This window comes from Anticarsia gemmatalis, chromosome 10 (genome assembly GCF_050436995.1).
Source record: "Anticarsia gemmatalis isolate Benzon Research Colony breed Stoneville strain chromosome 10, ilAntGemm2 primary, whole genome shotgun sequence".
In the NCBI taxonomy this organism is placed as follows: Eukaryota; Metazoa; Arthropoda; class Insecta; order Lepidoptera; family Erebidae; genus Anticarsia; species Anticarsia gemmatalis.
The window spans coordinates 10,650,949-10,670,316 of NC_134754.1; the positions used below are offsets into that span (position 1 = coordinate 10,650,949).

The 19,368-nt window shown below is 32.3% G+C and overlaps 1 protein-coding gene across 2 annotated transcripts in view; it reads left to right on the forward strand.

Moving 5' to 3' along the window:
• Positions 1-19,368, forward strand: part of Sb (serine proteinase stubble) — a 159,440-nt gene that overhangs the window by 25,341 nt on the left and 114,731 nt on the right. For both annotated transcript variants that reach the window (XM_076119322.1, XM_076119323.1), the window contains exon 2: positions 794-876. In XM_076119322.1, coding sequence (XP_075975437.1) covers positions 855-876 — 22 coding nt within the window. In that variant the 5' untranslated portion in view covers positions 794-854. The remainder of the gene's footprint in view (positions 1-793; positions 877-19,368) is intronic.

Genomic DNA, 19,368 nt, shown 5'->3' on the forward strand with positions numbered 1-19,368 from the left:
TTGTTGGTGAAGTCATCCTGAAACTTTAGCTCTGCTACAACTGTAATGCATTGTGTTTGATGTGTGTATCTCTGTCGGTGTTTTGAGCGATTCGTTTCATTTTCGAAATATCTACATAAAGTAACATCCCTAAATTGGACCACCCCGCCTCCGTTGGGATTTCATTAAGGTTCATATAGGAACATTTTCTTTATACAACCTTTTACGATTTTGGACTTAGGATGGCTAAATATGTGCTTGACAGACCATAAAGGTTAGGCTTTCTCCGTGAAAGTATTATTAGAATGAAAGTGGAGACTAGGAATAATACCAAATATGTTGTCAACTTAGAACACAAGACCGGTTTGACCTACAATTTATAGGTTAAGAAATTTTTAGAAGTTATAATATATTGTGTGCAAATTGTACCATCGTTAATCCGTTGCATCAAGCTTTATATCTGTATACATTTCTTTAGTCGTACATTTGTTTGGAACACGAAACCATATCACTAAACAAAAAAATATTATTTCAATTCATCCTATATGGTGTTCGGGAAAGTATTTTTATTATTTCTCATCGAGATTGTATTTGGAAACTTAGTACTGACGTTTTTGCACTTTATATTCACGACATGCCATTTTACCAGGTTTTAATAGATATATTATTATTTTTAAGTCCCCAACCCGCACTTTGCCAGCGTTGTGGACTCAAGGCCTAACCCCTCCTCATTACGCGAGGAGATCCTTGCCCAGCAGTGGGACATTAATGGGTTAAATTTACTTTATTTATATTTGTTTTCGTTTGTTTGCAGGGTGTGTGTGTAGCTGGAGCTGCACGTGCGGTGATGCGCCGCGAGCGCCGGCGATCGACACATGCATGCCGCCCGCGCACCCGGTAAGATATACATGCGTTTATTACTTACTACATACATCGATACTTAAATACATAGGTATTTCGTTTTTAAGGTCGTCGTATAGAAAACTTCAATGTCGATGTGTAAAAAAAACTTGAACCACAGAGACATGCATCGTATTTTTATTATACTTAGGTACTTATTGAGACTATCCCATAGTATAGTATCTTAAATGTTGGTAAGCGGCAATATTTATTTTAATGCAGTAGAACTATCCGAACTCTGGAAATTATGAAACGAAATGCTTGACAATGTTTATTTTGTTAAAAAATTATCGCAAGAACGCATTGAATTACTAATCGCATTTTCAGACCACCATTCAAGTCAAATTATAAATAAAGCGCAAATATGACATTTTTATTAAGGATTCATTCAAAATCATCCAAAAATATCAAATACTTAGAATAATTTACGAGCATGATGCAATTATTACAGTAACAGTTGTTTGAATTTACTCTCAGCACCAATTGGATTGGGGTAAACTGGGTTAGATACATATACTACGGTGACCATGAAATACGCATTCTTTATTTGGACTTCATTAAATTTAATTAATCTACTTACCATAAAGAATAATGTTAATGCTTTGATGAGCTCTTTAACCTAAAATATTAAATTCAAGTTATATTTATTCGCAGAAAATATGGTGATTAAATTAGTCTACAAATTAAATTAGTTGGTATCACATATTAAGAGTGCATTAATATTAAACGATGTATGTATGTGTGTCATGACGTCACGTATGCGATTTGATGTAATATGTAGCATATTTTCAAGAACCGGTCTACAAATGAAAGTATCAGGAAACCCCGAATAAATTTACCAAATCGAAATCAAAGTTCAGACCTCGCAATCAGCAGATACTTTGCCACTGTTTTAGCAATTAAGAATCAATCACAATTACTTACTCATTAGTGAAAAAGAAAGTAAAAAGTTATATAAAACATAATTGAGTTGAAGATATTTATTTATTTTTTATCTTTTCCTTAAACCCAATGTTACATAAATGACGGCCTTTTTGGCGCAGTAGACATGGTATCGGACTGCTGAACATGAGATCCTGGGCTCGATTTCCAGGTCGGACAAAGTGCTATTGGTCTTTTTCTAATTGATATGAGATAATTTTCCAGACTCAGGTTTGATAACGTGCCCGGCATAATTATCGCAATAGGTTTGCCCCTATCACATGGACCTTACATTGGTAATAGCGAAAGTATTTTGTATTTTCAAACAACTTTGCCTACACCATCGAGCAAAACAGGCGTGATATATACGTATAGACGTTAACGTTATAATATAACCTTGTACCATTTCCCCAAAAGGTTTGTTTTGTAATGAAACAGGACGCGTCGAGTCAACATGCCTGACTCAGAACACATGCGTGACTAACGCATGCGGTCGCGACCAAATCCGCATGTTGCAATGGACACAGTTGGGTTTTTGAAAAATCTGTTTGTTTTATTAGTCTGTGGTTTTGTAAAGGAAGTGTTAAGTTTATTAGTCATGTTGTGATAAAATTCGGTCCTATTGTGTAAAAATTTGTCCACTGCTGGGCAAAAGTCTACCGTTACATAGAAGGGTTTAGCCTTGTAGTCCACTACGCTGGCCAAGTGCGGGTTTGAGTCCCAAACCCATATACATTTCAGGAATTGTGTTAAGCAATATGTTCAAAATAAATAACTTAAAAAAAAATACCTCTCAATATTTCTACCTTATCGGCCAAAATATTACAGAATTTGAAATAAAATTCAATTTCTTCTCATTGAAAATATACGATTATGTTGCTTAATTCGTTTCCTCTCTTTTGAGTCTTCTTAAATTATCTCCTAATTTATAATTTAAAAACTTTCCTGAAAAAAATCGAAAGCATGGTAACAGCCAAAATAAATGAATGCTCGAAGGAAAACTGTATAGCACCGTGTATATTCGATTGAAATCCAATATCAACGGCCGCTAACTGTTCGCTTACCCTGCTCGTGTAAAAATTTGTCCACTGCTGGGCAAAAGTCTACCGTTACATAGAAGGGTTTAGCCTTGTAGTCCACTACGCTGGCCAAGTGCGGGTTTGAGTCCCAAACCCATATACATTTCAGGAATTGTGTTAAGCAATATGTTCAAAATAAATAACTTAAAAAAAAATACCTCTCAATATTTCTACCTTATCGGCCAAAATATTACAGAATTTGAAATAAAATTCAATTTCTTCTCATTGAAAATATACGATTATGTTGCTTAATTCGTTTCCTCTCTTTTGAGTCTTCTTAAATTATCTCCTAATTTATAATTTAAAAACTTTCCTGAAAAAAATCGAAAGCATGGTAACAGCCAAAATAAATGAATGCTCGAAGGAAAACTGTATAGCACCGTGTATATTCGATTGAAATCCAATATCAACGGCCGCTAACTGTTCGCTTACCCTGCTCGTACATCGATGTATACTTTTTGTACGTCTACTTGAACGTGAAATGTATTGCAGGTTTCGAGTTTAAGTACGTTAGGGTGAGGTTTTATTTAAGGACTTTGGAAGTCACGAAAAAATATTATTGATTCTTTATAAGTTAAAGTTACAGAAATACTTTAATTTAATTAGTAATTGTATATCAAAACATATTATTATTGTATAAAATAAATGGATATTTAGGCAAGAAATAAAGGAGTAATTAAACAACTAAATCGCTTGGTCGCTTTCTGCTGATTTGATATCAAACTAGCGCTTATTTTTCATCAATATTTGATTTTTAGTAAAGACAAAAATATAGACTCCTAATTGGAGAATACGTGATATGAGAATTCAAATAGTTATTACTACTTACCTATTTTACAATGCTGGTTGCAAAAATATACTAAAAATTAAAACCACATAATTCTGTTTTCTCTTGAATTGCAAACACAAAAATCTTCAGCTGTTAAGCAATGTACAATGTGCACATAAACTAACAAAGGAAAAGTGGTGAGCGATACAGCTTGTTCTATCGGAATCCAATACCGAACATTAATTGCTCCGGCATTCGCACAAAACATATTGTTTCTGTATTCTCTCGTACATTTACTGTTTTTGTTACATTTATCTTACGCTTTATTTGTACGTTTTTATGTTATTTAGTTGTAGTAGTTTTGAGATTGTTTTACTTGTTTGCGAATGTAAAAATGAAAATATTGCTTTAAAAATACTTTGGGTTTTAATAGTGTGTTGGTAGTTTTAGAGATTACATTACCCATAAATGCTTGGCATTACTACTGTCTTTTGATATAAAAATGATGACATAAAACAGATGTATTCTTTTAAATGTTACTGAAAAATGCAGGGGAAACCATAAACCAGACAAAGCTATTTCATATGCTCCTTACACGAAGTCTTTTTACTGTTTTACTCTGGCCTCTGCTTACTATTTGGGAAAAAGGCGTGATTTTATGTATAAAAAATGTAAGTACCAATAAATTTGTATGTCAAACACATGAATAGCATATACACAACTAAAAACAGTTGGTTTAAGTGACTACCAGCGTGTTGGCATATTGCCAACTAACATGTTCTGTATGTATATCAGAATAACATACAAATACATTTTGTTTCAATTTAACCACTCCCTAGTTTGGGGAGATCTACATAATATGCCAAGCAGTGGGACGCGGGACAATCTAGAGTTAAAAAAACAAATACTTAATTGCCTAGAATGGAAATCAAACTTATATGTGGTAACCTATTTACTACTTTGCCTGGCACAAACTTTGTTTAAATAACTATATTTTTATGTAAAGTTTTTTACTATCATTAACTTTTCTAGATCTATATCATATGTTCATTGTTTAAAACCCCGACATTTATTTTTTTTGCATTAGACTGTTAAATGTCGGACTATCGATACCGTTTGCAATACATTTATTTTTATAAAGGTGCACATTTCACGAATGTTTATGACACAGCTGTTATTCTCCATTCATCGTATAAGGTACCCGTGGCTATACAAACGCTTCTATTTCAAGCCTTAAGCGATAATAAATAATAAAAAAACGTAATATTATTTTGTATGGCACACATTATGGCTATTGCTAATAACATGTGTACATAAAGTACCTAATGGCATTGGCATGGAGGATATGCATGTGGCTACTAAGCATGAGAAGTAGAGTTCTATTCCCGAGTCTGACAAAGTATGGTTGAGTTTTTCTATCTCGTAGAGCCCTGTAGTTAAGTCATTGCAACTTAGAACTTAGGGAGTCTTGGCGTGCATTGTTTATCCAAATTATAATGAATAATTTTGTGTATTTTCAAAATAAAGTAGCAGTATGACACACAGGTCACCGTTAACTGCATACACAGGCGACTCACTGATGTTGATTGTTGTATGATGTTTCTAAATTAAACATTTTTCAATTTAATTTTGGTTTACCCACGCCAGCCACGAACTTTGCATACAAGATTCTTTACTAAATTGTTTGCTAACGACGTGTAAGTGTGTTTGTTATAACTCTACCCATGCCATAGGATGAGCCGTGATGGCAAAAAACATCAGACCTTGCCAGTTTTTTGTTGAGAATAAGAAAAAGTAGACACATGAAGAAAATGGATGGGGTATTTTGCTTATATGTCTATAAGGAAAACGACCGTAAATTATCCTAATGATATAAAACAAGATCTCCTTTGGGATGGGATTTTCTTTGTATATTATAGAGGCTGGAGGGACGAATGTTTTATTCTGTTTTATGGGATATATTCCCATGGTTTAGTTTTCTATTGACGGCTTACGGTAAAAGGTTATGTTTTCCATCCGCGTCTGGGTATTTGATGGGATCATCTTTTTATTATAGTCATATTTCGTTTTCTTTTTGTATGTCTTTATCTTATCATATCTCATAACTCAAACAGTTGAGTTGCATTCGAAATATAAATATGCACACAGAAGATTATGCTTTGTTTTTATAATGAAATAGGAGACAGTAATTATTAAATAATTAATTAGTAGTAATTGTTTAAATTATCCCACAAATATATCAAAAAAGTAATATAACAACTAATAAAAAAGTGTTTTACTGACAAGTACAAAGTAAAATGACTAATTACTGACTGAATTACCTAAGGGTTAGCGTAAACTCATCACACACTAAACTTAAAGTAATAAAACTCTGACATACTCCACTTCAATTCAATTCCAAAATGAATGATGGAAACATCAAATATTTTGCTAGAAACTTAATTACAGATGTCAAAAGTACTCAAACGTGTTCCCATGCGTATAAAATATTAAACTACATGGAACAACAATATATTAAAACTCTGCCCACTCATCTCCGTTCCCAGAGACCAAAGAATAATGGTATCATAAAAACTGTTCTAAAAACTAAGTTTTTAAAAACTGTTATTAGCCTAATTGTTGAAAAAACACTTTCACTGAATGAATATGAATGTTTTTTAGGTTATTTTACAAACATTTTAATAACTGGGCCGACTTAATTATGGTAATGGTAAAAACTGGACTCACAGTAAAGGGACGTTGAAGTTTAAGTAATTTTATATGTTACAGAATCTAGATGATTTAAGCTTTCGGGTTTTGTTAATATCTTTTTAGAGAATACGCTGTCTCAATGTAGCCGTTAAAATGTAGAAAAATACAAGTAAGACAATTGTGGCATACCTATTTATTGCTAGCATGTATCTACGAATCTGTTGGCGTAAAATAAGTATTATGTCCTGCCCTATAAAATATGAGCTGCTACCCTGTCAATTTATATCGAAATCGACTCTTCGGTCACAAGAGGAAAAATCCAACAAAAAAAAACACTGTCACATTTATTGTCTGACTATGAACCAATTGTATCCTGTGATTTCATCATAATGAAAAGCCATAAAAATTACAATATTTAGTCACAAAACAGAAACAAATTAAAAATGACTATTACAACTAACACTGTAATTAGCAATGAACTAAAACAACACACGTCACACAAAATTCAACAGTCCCGCAAAGTGCCAGCTCAAAATAAATGCAGAACAAAATAATGAAGTGGAACATTTAATTACTGGCGCGGGATTCATTAGTACGTTGTCATTGGGCTTCGTCAGCACTGCACTCAGCACTTCTGTCCTTGTTTCACGGAAAATGGCGGTTTTATTTCTGAGTTGGTTTTAACTTTTAAATTGGTGTTAATTTTAGTTATATCAATAAGGATAGTTAAATTTTCCTTATTATTATAAATACGAAAGTTTGTAGGACGGCTGAATGATTTTTCTTTTGATAATCTTAGGTGTATTTTATTAGGTCTATTGTATTGATTTAATTTATCAAGTAGATACTTTTAACATTAAATAATTAATTAATCATATTTTATTGTTTTACACGGGAATATGTGTTTTACGTGGACGAAATTGCAAACTTAAGCTGATCATTCGATTTAAATTCTAGTTGTATTGCATTTTAAAGTCAAGTATAGAAATTTTCCCGAAATTAAATAATAGATCAATCATAATGGGAAAGGATACAATAATATTATGATAAACTTCGCAATTTAGAATTTCCGTCGCATTAAAAGCTAACCTCCGACCTCCTTGTTAATTGAGCTCATACATTTAACTTATTTAATGTTAATAATATAATATCGTTAAAACAAAGTTACTGCCATATTCTTCAGTCATTTCAAAAGCAGACATCATAAACATTTTCGTACTATAAAACCACTCCAATCATTGTAAATAAACATAAACCGACTAAATTAAACATTCACCGTTTTATTATGATAACGTTGTAAACCAGTTTCAACATAATTAGGTCGTATTATAATGCTTTCATTTTTTTATGTACTCATTAGTTGAAAGAAAAATGTTTTCGTGCATGTAATTTGTATGTGAATTTGTCTGGCCTTATTTTTGATATTAAATGGTTGTTCACAATAGAATGTTAGTTATTTTGACACTACAATTGAGTGAAATGATGTAGTTGTTTGGGTGTACACGAATTTGCGTGTTTCAGTGTTCTTAGTGATTTGTAAACATTTTGTTATCTGGTAATCTTGAATGCGTGTGTTGCAGTGGTTAGATTGTTAATACTAAGGTATTGGATGTCGTTGCTTCAACAGTTCTTTATTTTTCATAATAATATAGTTCATTATTCCGTCTGATATAAAATGGTATGATTGTTATATTTCTCAAACACAGGATTTATTCTGAGTACGGTGCTATCAGGGCCCTAGATTGTGGTCCATGGCAAAGGCATATAAAAATGTATCAGTATCTTTTACACAATTATAGACATCAATAAGTTTGGTCAAAAGGATTTCAGCCTTGGATGAGCCCTATAATGCTTTTCCGATACTCTAAAGCCTATTTATAAAATGCCAGATAATTTTCGTCAATTTTATGCACATTTTCCTTTTCATATTAATAACGACAAGCATAAAATCAGCACTCAAAGCTGACTTTTAATAAAATTTGCAACACCGTCACCAATTTAAATATTGACAATGGCAATAAAAATAAAAAGTGGGCACTATGGACAAGCCGGAGAGTGCACTCATGAAATATGCATCGCGCGATGAGCGTGGAAAGCGTACCATCAGTCCGGCTTGATGGTTTTACTTGATGTCGATAGCTCATTTGTTACGATGTTTTTCTTTTAATGAATTTTCTTGGAAGGGAATGTCAATGTTGTGCTTGTTTGTATTGAAGATACTAGGGCATTCTTTTGAGATTTAATTATACACCATATACACTGATCCATGTAGAAGTCTTCAACGTACAATAAGTACCTAGTATTAGAACGGGCATAATTAGCTAAGGGGTAGATTATACATAAAAGCTCCTATTTACATACACATAATAAAACGCGAGTGGAGCTAAGTGTAGAGCAAAATATCTTTAAGAAATTGATGATAGATCAATTTCTCGATAAGTAAATGTTAATGTAACATGATGACACTACATTTTGTATTGATTTTATAGATATTGATAATGATTCTGTTAACTAGTGAGTGAACCGGGTGGAGAACTAAACAAACAATTTTAAAATTACACACAAGGGCTGTCAATTCATCTTCTGATAGTAAAGTTTTTACATTTCCAATCATTTACACTTGACACTTATAACAAAACAATCGTTAACGAACAAAGGCGTTAAAAAGCAAACACAAATGGATAATTATGTGAAATAAACCTGATTTGAATTGAATAACACTGAGAGCACGTGGACCACTTGCAAGTGCACTCATGAATAATACATGCACCGTGGAAAGCGTTCCATCAGTCCGGCTTGTTCGTTTTACTTGACAGTACGTCACCGACATTATTTATACCGATTTTCGCACTTAATGGCTTTCATGCTTTTGGGTGTTTATTCGTTACTATAATTTTTCGTGTTTAAATGAAATCATTTATTGCTTGCTAAGTTATACATACATATATACATAGAGGTCTTATGCAATTTTCTGGGTAGATAAATCTAGATATCTAATAATTTAGCTTAATATATCTAATAATTGGCTTGGATTATAAAGTTATAATTATTTTATGAGATGAAGTTTAAACGGAATTTACAACTCATGTAGGTTTAAGCCGTTCGTATGTGCAAAATTGAGTCTCATTATGTAAGTTATTGTTATCTCCTAGATACGAGTATGTTGGTCGTAAATAGAGCAGTTGATATTTTATATGGAACATTCATTTACAAACAAATAGGTATGTAATTCAGCGTAATATGTGAATATATACTGTATAAATACTAGGAACCTATTAGATTGCATGTTTGTTTAACCCCTATTATTTCAGTAATATATAGTTTACTTTGTAAAAATGCTTCGTTAATGAGAAAATACTTTAGTACCGGGTACATCTTAATTACCTCTTAATTAAAATTCCGCGTAATTCCCTTACGAAGAAAAGGTATCTATGTGAAATTCCGCGCAAACAAAGCCGTAGAACTTGTTGTATTTATATTCTAGGATCTAATTTGAGCCCCGAAATTACTATTGAAATAGTACAATCAAACTTCTAGAACTAAACAATATAAATCTAACTAATTAAGCAACATCTTCGAAGGGAAATTTTGACTTGGAGCTTTGAAACTTTACCAATTGTTCACTTCACACAATAGAATAGGTTCGCCTTAACAAACAGTAGAATATCGCTAAGTTTATTGTGAAATGCCTTTTATTAAAACTTAGATTAGAATAGAGTAGAATCTAGGCTTTTATTAAAGTTTTGATTTTAATTGGGGTTGTAAATTTTGAGTATAATTGGAGTCTGTCTATCTTTTGTTTATTCTGTGCTACTACATTTATGCTAAACTTCAATACCTTTCAACGATTACAAGAATAAATATAAAAGCTTTTTTCAGATGGTTACTAGAAATGGAAAGTTGTTTAAGTGCTATTTTTATTTTAAACTAGCTGACCCGCGCAACTTCGCTTGCGTCACCTAAGAGAATAAGTCAAATTTTTCCCCGTTTTTGTAACATTTTCGTTGCTACTCCGCTCTTAATGACCGCAGCGTTATGTTATATAGCCTATAGCCTTCCTTGATAAATAGGCTATCTAACACTGAAAGAATTTTTCAAATCGGACCAGTAGATTCCGAGATTAGCGCGTTCAAACAAACAAACAAACTCTTCAGCTTTATAATATTAGTATAGATTATAATATTAGTATAGATTATAATATTAGTATAAATTTTAAGCTTACAAAATGACTTAACCATTCATGTAAGCACTTATTTTGTTGTTAAAATTGGAAAACGTATATTTCAATAGGAATTTGGTAAACGAATTTGGCTTGATTTTCTGAATCATATAATTATTTTTACAATCGGCCGAATTTTTCAGTAAATCTGAAACATGATTACAATTATGTAGTGAAACTGTTTTTCAAAGAAAATACCTAGTAATATAGGTACTACTAATTGCCTTAACGCTTAAGTTCATCAATTAATATCGTTGGGATATCAGCCAAAACTTTGCACACCCATTACCGGTACTCGCTAATGCAGAATCGATTAATGAGAGGCAATTAAGCCAGGACTTTGAATGCAGATAAGTTTAATACGTAGTTGGGAGAAAATGGCTATAGTTTTTTAACCATATTATTATTAAGGCTTAGGAGCATGACTTGTTTGCGAGGGATGATATGACCAAATTCCTTCACTAGGAAACGATTTTAAACTTCGTATGGTGTCTTTGATTTTGTCAAGTAGTGTACAATAAAGTACCCTTTTACGTCTTAAGAGTCAACTTATTTTCTTATGAAGTTAATTTACTGATGATTTTTGAGAAATTCATAGTAATTTTGATAAAGTGTAAAAGGAAATTGAGGTACGACATAGCTTACATGACATGCGTTATTTAAGTTCGCAAAGATTAGCAAGGCCTAGTAAAACGTCTCTTTCTGCTACGTAGTTTAACAGTGCAGTAAAATGAATTAGATTGAGCAGTTACAGATGCCAGTCAAAATGTAACAATGTATTTCAACTAACACTTATAAATCGAAGGGCCAACTAACACCTACATTTAACTAGTTCACACAATATATTACAACACTTATGCTCTATATAAAAACCGGTCGGAATAAAAGTCGTCGCTAAAAAAAAAAGACACGTTTGTTTGGTAATCTATCAATTAAAATCAAAAATGAATGAATGGAATTTTATGAAATTTAGTAAACTTGAATGAGTTAGTCTAGTATATTCAATTTAGACTTCTTTAGCCAAGGCACAGATAAGGAAATCCTACAACATAATATAACAAAATGCGAAAGTCAGGATGTATGTGTGCGAAAGTTTGTCAGGATTGACTTTTAAACAAATATCATTGATTGTATTATTTTGAAACTATAGGAAACATAATATGACCTCACTATGGGACTGGCATAATTCTGTATAGATAAAAGTCCCTAAATGTAATGTAACTAGAATAAAAAAAAAATGTCATATGACCTAATAAACTTTTGTGACTAAACAAAGTCCCGGGCAAAAGGTAGTGTATTATATAAATAACCAGTTCAAAAAGTAGGCGTGTCAAAGATACATACGACATTGTTTATAGAAATGAACTTGTTCATAATCAGAGTGATTTGTTTTAAAGACGCATGGCACCTATTAACGTCTGATGGTTATCTCAATATGGAGATGAATTACTTTGAACGTGAAGATTTTATTTATTTTGTAGAGTCTATGATGCTTTCGCATCGCATTTTTCTTTTTCCCAAACATATTTTTTATGAAACAATTTGAATTTTAATAGAAAATGAATATTTGTTAATTTGAATATTTGAATATTTGTCAAACAAAACATAAATTCGTTTACTAAGAATAGTGACATTCATAACATTAATACCAGAAATAAGCACAAATTAGTAGGTCCCTGCAATAGATTGCAAAAAGTACACAACTCATTTGCAGGTCTTGGTGTTCGGTTGTACAACAAACTTCCCAGCAGTGTTATGGATCTACCCCAACAAAAATTCAAATTAGTTGTTAAAGATCATCTTATTAAAAGGGGTTATTATAAGATCGACGATTATATAATGGACAAGAAATCATGGGATTAGTTGCGCGTTCTACACAAATCAAGATTAAATATCTATATATGTATATATTCATCTTTGCATTGTATAAATATTAATCAGTAGTATTTTAACTCTGTAACAGAGAGGTATCACACGAGCCTCAGTGGCACTCGTTTTCTTTTCTTGATAGATATGGTGGGCTCCCACATGCCAAGGTTCGTCATGCTCACTAAAATGTCATTGCTTGCGGCGGCGTCGTGTGCCGGGTCACCCCCTTCCCTCTAATATGTGCGAAGGGGGTGATGGCTGGTCCATGCGTCATACTCGTGAACGGGTGCTGCTTGGGGTGACTGGTCGTCCTGGCTGTGGTGAATTTGCCAAATATTTTTTTTTTTTTTTTAAGTAAATAAGTATTAATCGATATAATTCCTTGTGCCATAGTATGCTCTTGAGATGCCTCTCATGACTGCAATACTATCATGATCTTGGTAGATGCTCCCATCATGCTTCCAATACACTTGTTATGTTATTAGCACCTTTATATTGATTTAATTTATTTATATTATACCTATGTGTGTTCGGTAGTGTTGGTAGCAGCTCCTTACATCATCAAAAATTTATACCTAATAGAAAGATTGTTAAAATTAATTGGCGATTAAAAAGAGTGGCCTGGAGTTTCTTGCCAGCTCTTCTCATTGGCCCTACCTTCCGAACTGGCGGTAAATTCACTCTCTGTATCATTGACTATCATAAGTGTCAACATTTGACCTATATGAATAAATGATTTGATTTTGATTTTGATTTTGATTTTGATTTATAACGAGATTTTTTTTACAATTATATCGTTTCGTAAATTTGTTAGTACAACGGTTTTATGGTTCATAAATCATGATTATTTTAATCAGAAAATATCGGCATTTATGTTTGACATTAATTTATAATATTTGCCTATTGATAGTCCGGTATTAACTGGACTATCAATAGACTGGACTAATTGGCAAATAATAGCATAGAATGGTAGACACCATATTTCGGCGCTATAATTATGTATATTCCGACCGGGCACAAAACTACTGAAAAGTATTTCATCATTTACCTATAAATATATTTTTGATATTTTTTTGTTAAAATGTTATATATCATATTCGTAGTTACAAAATATATAAATATATTGTCATTTGGAGCGAAAAATGTAAAAGATTTTTCGTGACAAAAATAGAGCATTTGAATTATGACGTAGCTCTCACGAGCGGCCAGTCCTTGTAAAATGTAGGCCAGCGGGGAACCACTTTAAACCAAAATGGCCCGTGAAGTGCTTTGTATTATGCGTATACAAATTCACGTTTTATACCGAGCGTCGAATAATGATTTGATAATGTTTTGTATATAGTAAAATGTATTTTGTTATGATATAAAGTTCGTATACGTTGTTAAATTGTAATTAAGTAGTTCCTATTAAAGCTTATTGAAGAAAGTATTTTTATCGGTATAATTCAGGTTTCATAAATAACACCAGGTTTAAGCGTCACTTAATGTTTAGTAACGCGTTAGTATTCTAATATAAAACATATTTCATTGAGGTAGTAAAGTTATCTTCTGGGGCAGTCTCAAAATTCAATTTATTTTACTACTGTCTCGCTGCTGGGCAAGGGTCTCCTCCTAAATTGAGAGAGATCCACTACACCAAAAACTATAGGGACCATAAAATTAATTATTCGGTTTCAAATTAACTTAATAATACTAAGCCATAGTTGTAATAATATCAATCAAAAAGCAGTCCGTTCAAGCATACAACGTGTAACAGTTCTTAATGCAATACAACATATAACCGCATATTAATCACCCACTTATCAAAAGACACATTTATAAAACATTCACAATACATACAAAGACTTTCGAACGCATCGCGCATACACAACGCACTCGTATTTTGTACGGCGATACGTTTTCAAGTGAAAGTGATTCAAGTAGTAACTAGAGTGTAATAAATTTGAATATGACAACCAATATTATGACTAAGTGTTAAAATCCTTTCGCATAAACTGGTAAGAAGAATAAAGCAAAATTTGATAGTATCGGTACTTAAAAAAACTCGTGTCTATTACGCTTTCATAGCTAGACCGTTGAACCAATTTTAATGGGGCACTCCAATATTCGAATATTGGAGTAGGCCATTTTATTTCAAAAAGATGGGTTAGCCCTAAGCAGTTCAAATGTGTTACGAGCAATGGAAGATCTATAAAGCGGAAAAGTTAGTGTTTAAATAAATATTTTTCAGCTTATGGTTAGTTCTTATAGTACTACTGCCAATACGCGTTAAGAATCGTAACTACGATGTTTATACGAGGCAAAAATATATTATGTGATCCATAAATTGAAACCTAAGCAGTTTAATTATTAAGGACAACCAACAAAGCATAGACCAGGAATCAGTGCAAGAATACATAAGTAAAACTGAAACTTAGTGTTGAGTTGGATAAACACTAATTAGCAGTCCTAGCGTATTTGGTTCGAACAATTTTATGCATACAATTTAAATTGAATGTCTAACGCTTGCTTCTCGATAATAAGGAGTGTAGGAAATCGCAATACAGATCTTAACGTGTGAGTAAAAACACGTTATCCATAGTTATCGGCATCGGTCAATGTAAAGAGCCTCTAAGGCTTGTTATAAAGGTGCGATTTGTCTGTTTAGCTGCAGGCTGCTCGCATTGTGTCGTTAGACTTTAAACCATGATTTGTGGTCTCTAAACACATTACGAATAATCTCTTTTTATATCAATTTTTATTGTATCAATTTATGTTTGCTTTGTATGCTTCAGTTGTTTATTGTTGCCATGGCAACGTGTTAGTGCGATAAATGAGTAGCATCGTTGTGAGAGGATCACAAGGATGATTATGCATCGCGTCAATCGATTTATTGGTGTGTTATATTTGCACTTGGTGTTGTCAAATAATAAAATATGCGGTTATTCTATACTATTTATGACGTAGGTGATTAGTAACAGCTTACGTAAAGTGTTAATTTCGCTGTAAAGCTTAGCTGCTTACTTCACCGATATTATAGTTTATTTATGTATTACGTGAGTCACAGGTAGTAAATGATCAATCAAAAATAGTTTTACCATTGCCAGAGGATTTAATCAGGTAATAATTCTGTTTTGACGAAACAGGCAGACAGAATAATTAATGATTAAAAGAACGTCTTATATTTTATAACTAAAGAAAATATTATTGGTATTTTGTAATTCATATTTCTTTCTCCTTCAGTCCCATACAAAACATGTATTGTCACACTCACACAATGTCACGTACTAAGCATAACAGCTGATGACTCACGCACTTTCATTCACAACGTCCTTGAAAATTCTCAAACCGAAATAGTTGAAAAACATTTAAAAAGTCATTGTACTCAACATCTCAAACTTTCGTTAACTAATGCTAATTCTGACAAACACTTTTTCTTTTTAATTATCTTTAAACGACAGTTGCAAATTAGCATAAGATCAGCGCAGAATTTCTTTTGCGAGTAATGGTTTAGTTATTACGTTAAGGACTTTTACTGAAGACAATTTGGCAATGCTGTTTTCACTTTTTTTGACATTCTCTTTGAAGTAATCCTCGAGTCTTGTCTGTCACTGTTTAGAATGTGTTAAAGTGTTAATGATTTTGTGGATAAGATTGTAAATACATGACTGGAATTGTTACATTCAATACCTACAAGGAAGAAAGACACTATAAAGGAATGATTCCTTTGCCTATTTTGTATGGAAATAAATATCAATGTGTTGCATTAAAATCTTATTTTCTTGGTGTTTTTTTTGAACAGGGACAATTTTTTAAGTACTTATAAATGCCAATCTTAATACAGCTATCACAAAGCCTAGCTAGACGCTCTACAGGCTAATGTATACATATATCAATACATTTTCCATCTATTCTATTCTGCTATCGAAATTCATGACGGTTTCAATTGTTGAGTATAGTTTAGGCATAACACCGTTAATAGTAAAAGGTGTGGAATATTGCCTCTGCGCTTAGATACTTACGTTAAAATTATAGCCGAGGTTCGCTCATATGTAGTTTATGCGTGGTTCTCAATATATCCTCAGCCCTTTATGGAAACTAATATGCATTTCCAAGGTGCATATTATATAGCAAGTTATTCACATTTAATTCTAAAGATTACAATACTTATTAACATAAACACGACGCATTGCCGACTAACATGATTCGGTACAAACTTTCAAACGCCTATCAAGACACTGTTAGGGTTGACGCTTAAATAATCTCTATAATAGGTTAGTTCAATCACAGCAGTTTTAATAAAATGGTTTTTAATATTTAAGATTAAAACTGAAGTCGTGAAATTATTTTGTTAAATATTTTAATCTTTATTATCCGCTAAGATGAATCTTTAATTTACCTACACGATGAAATTTTGCACTATATGCTTTAAAAAGTCTTAATGTGATTGCAAAAAAAAAATTAAACTTTGCTTCTAACTATAAGTATAAGATTAAGACGAATAATCTAAAATTATTAATTTTTATAATTATTATTTATATTAAATCGATGAAATGTTTTTAATACTTTGCGACGCCGCAGTTTATAAGCCGTAGTATATGACAGCCCTAACGAATAATGATTCAACAAATTATAAAATTTACATAAGACAAGTTGCGTTGTAGGTCAGATGTGCAATCTGCGTCTCAAACGCATGGACCACTGGGGATCCCGTACATTTAACTATATTAACTGCTCTACCCATTGAGGCTAGTGAACGAGTCGTGAAATTACAATTAGGATAAGTGCTTATACCAGACGGATATCAAAATAACGTATGTTGTATTCTGAACAAAATTATGAGCATTATTCTCGGTTTTCGCTAAATATTTTATGGTTGTTTAGTTCATGTTTCATAGCATTTAGATAGGAGCGTATCTCCGCGTAGCAGAGAACAGAAATAGAAAAGTCAGAATGGATCAAAGTTTATAAACACCTTGACCTATGAACTTAGGGCGATTCTGCTTATGTGGGTGTAAGTAAGGATACTCTTTAACAGAAATTGAATTGTCAACACCTGTCCCAAACAAATTATACGCTTTGAGCCATCCATAACTAAAATATTTTTTTTAAAATTTAATACTTACAGTTATAGCACTAAGGTTAAGGAACTGAGATAACTTAATCTATATTTTAATATTTTTTTCGTAATTTAGCCACTGAACTGATTAACAGAGAACAGTGCCAAAAAACTAATGTTCCGGATAAAAACTGAAGCTACATTTTTCTTATAAAACATCTTCATCACAAGCAAAACCACGGGCAAAAAGTTTCCCTTAAACATTACCTTTAAAACTAGGTTATATTCTTACACAAAATGTATGCAAAATAGTTCATAACAAAAGTTCATAGCCTCACAGGTTGAAGCCTAACATCTCTCTTGTGGCTGCTTATCATAAAATTAGAATTTTAATGTGAATCTTCGTACAGTATACTAAACCTTATTATAAAGAGAACTGAGATTATATCTATGTAATTACTGAAGCATAATGGTGGCAAGATTGTTAGAAAACTAAACGGGTTTGAGTCTATTTACTTATATGGATAAGTTAGTAGTTATGGAAATGGGATGTAATAGTTGTAGGGGAATATTTATAGTTTCGTTTTGAGGTTAAGAGTTTACTTTGCTGTTTATAGGTCATTTAGTTTTTTATATTTGATAGTAGGGCGTCATATTTATACTCACAATTATATTGGTATTGTATTTAGACAAAATGCAAATTTGGATTAGACGGTAAAAAAGTAAGTTGTGAAGTACAAAACCAAAATGAAATAAACCAAATTTAATATTGATTTTAAGGTTAGTCATACTACTTATGTCTAAAATATTCCCATAAGTACATAAAATAGTGCAGTAGGTATCGAAAAGAAATTGTCACACTTGACTTAGGTAACTATTTGCCAAAGTAACATGCAGTCAAAATGTGACTAAACATTAAACATGAAATGGGACGGCAGCTTCAACAAAAATGTCATTATCATGGTAAAGATCTCACCGTTTCTGATAGCTCATAGCTCTGAATTATGATGTTATATATGCAAACTATTTGCCGTAAATTGTCTACATTCAGTGTTCATAACGACATTCTCTTGAAGCGTTTCCACGGAGGTTATTATGACTTTGACGTGGCCCCTACTATGAACAAACGTTTGAATGAACTAGTCGAATTTATGATCGTGAAGATTTGTTTATTATTTTAAGGAGTTTTATTCATATTATTTGTATGGGTCAGAGTTAAGCTGTAAGTCACTCGACATTCTCAAACTAAATTAGAATGAATAAAAACGTTGGCTTCCTGATCCAACATTTTATGTACTGAAATTGCCTTTCTCTCTCTGGACAAATCTTCATTATTAATAAAAATGTTTAGAATAATTATTATCATATTATATCAGAGTAAGCTAAGTCGTGTGTGTTAATATAATCCGCAAGACTTAAGCAAATCTATACACATATTTAAAACCTTGGGCATGACAATAAATACAATTCACTTACAAAACATACGGGAATCAGTTCATCGAAAAAAACTACCTAACCTTTTTGCAGGCTATTACTGCCTTTGGGCACTAACCCATAGACATATACTTTAAAGTAAGAAAACACAATTATAAAACAACTATAACATCACAGAATAGTTTGTACAAAAGATAATTAGTATCCGCTCCAAATATTCCCGTACATATTTGCACAAACAAAGGTAAACACGAGCGCGTTAATTCCCGAGCCTTATTACATGAAAACAGCCCAGTCTTGTGACGAACCGTTAGTATTTCCACCCTCTGAGGCTGCGATCACACGGAAGGGTATTTTTTGTATGTTAAAAGACAATTCTCGCACTAAGAATTCCTCTTATGTCGCGGGGACTTTTACAAACATACAAACAACGGACACAAAGTACAATCAGACTCCAAACAACCATTTG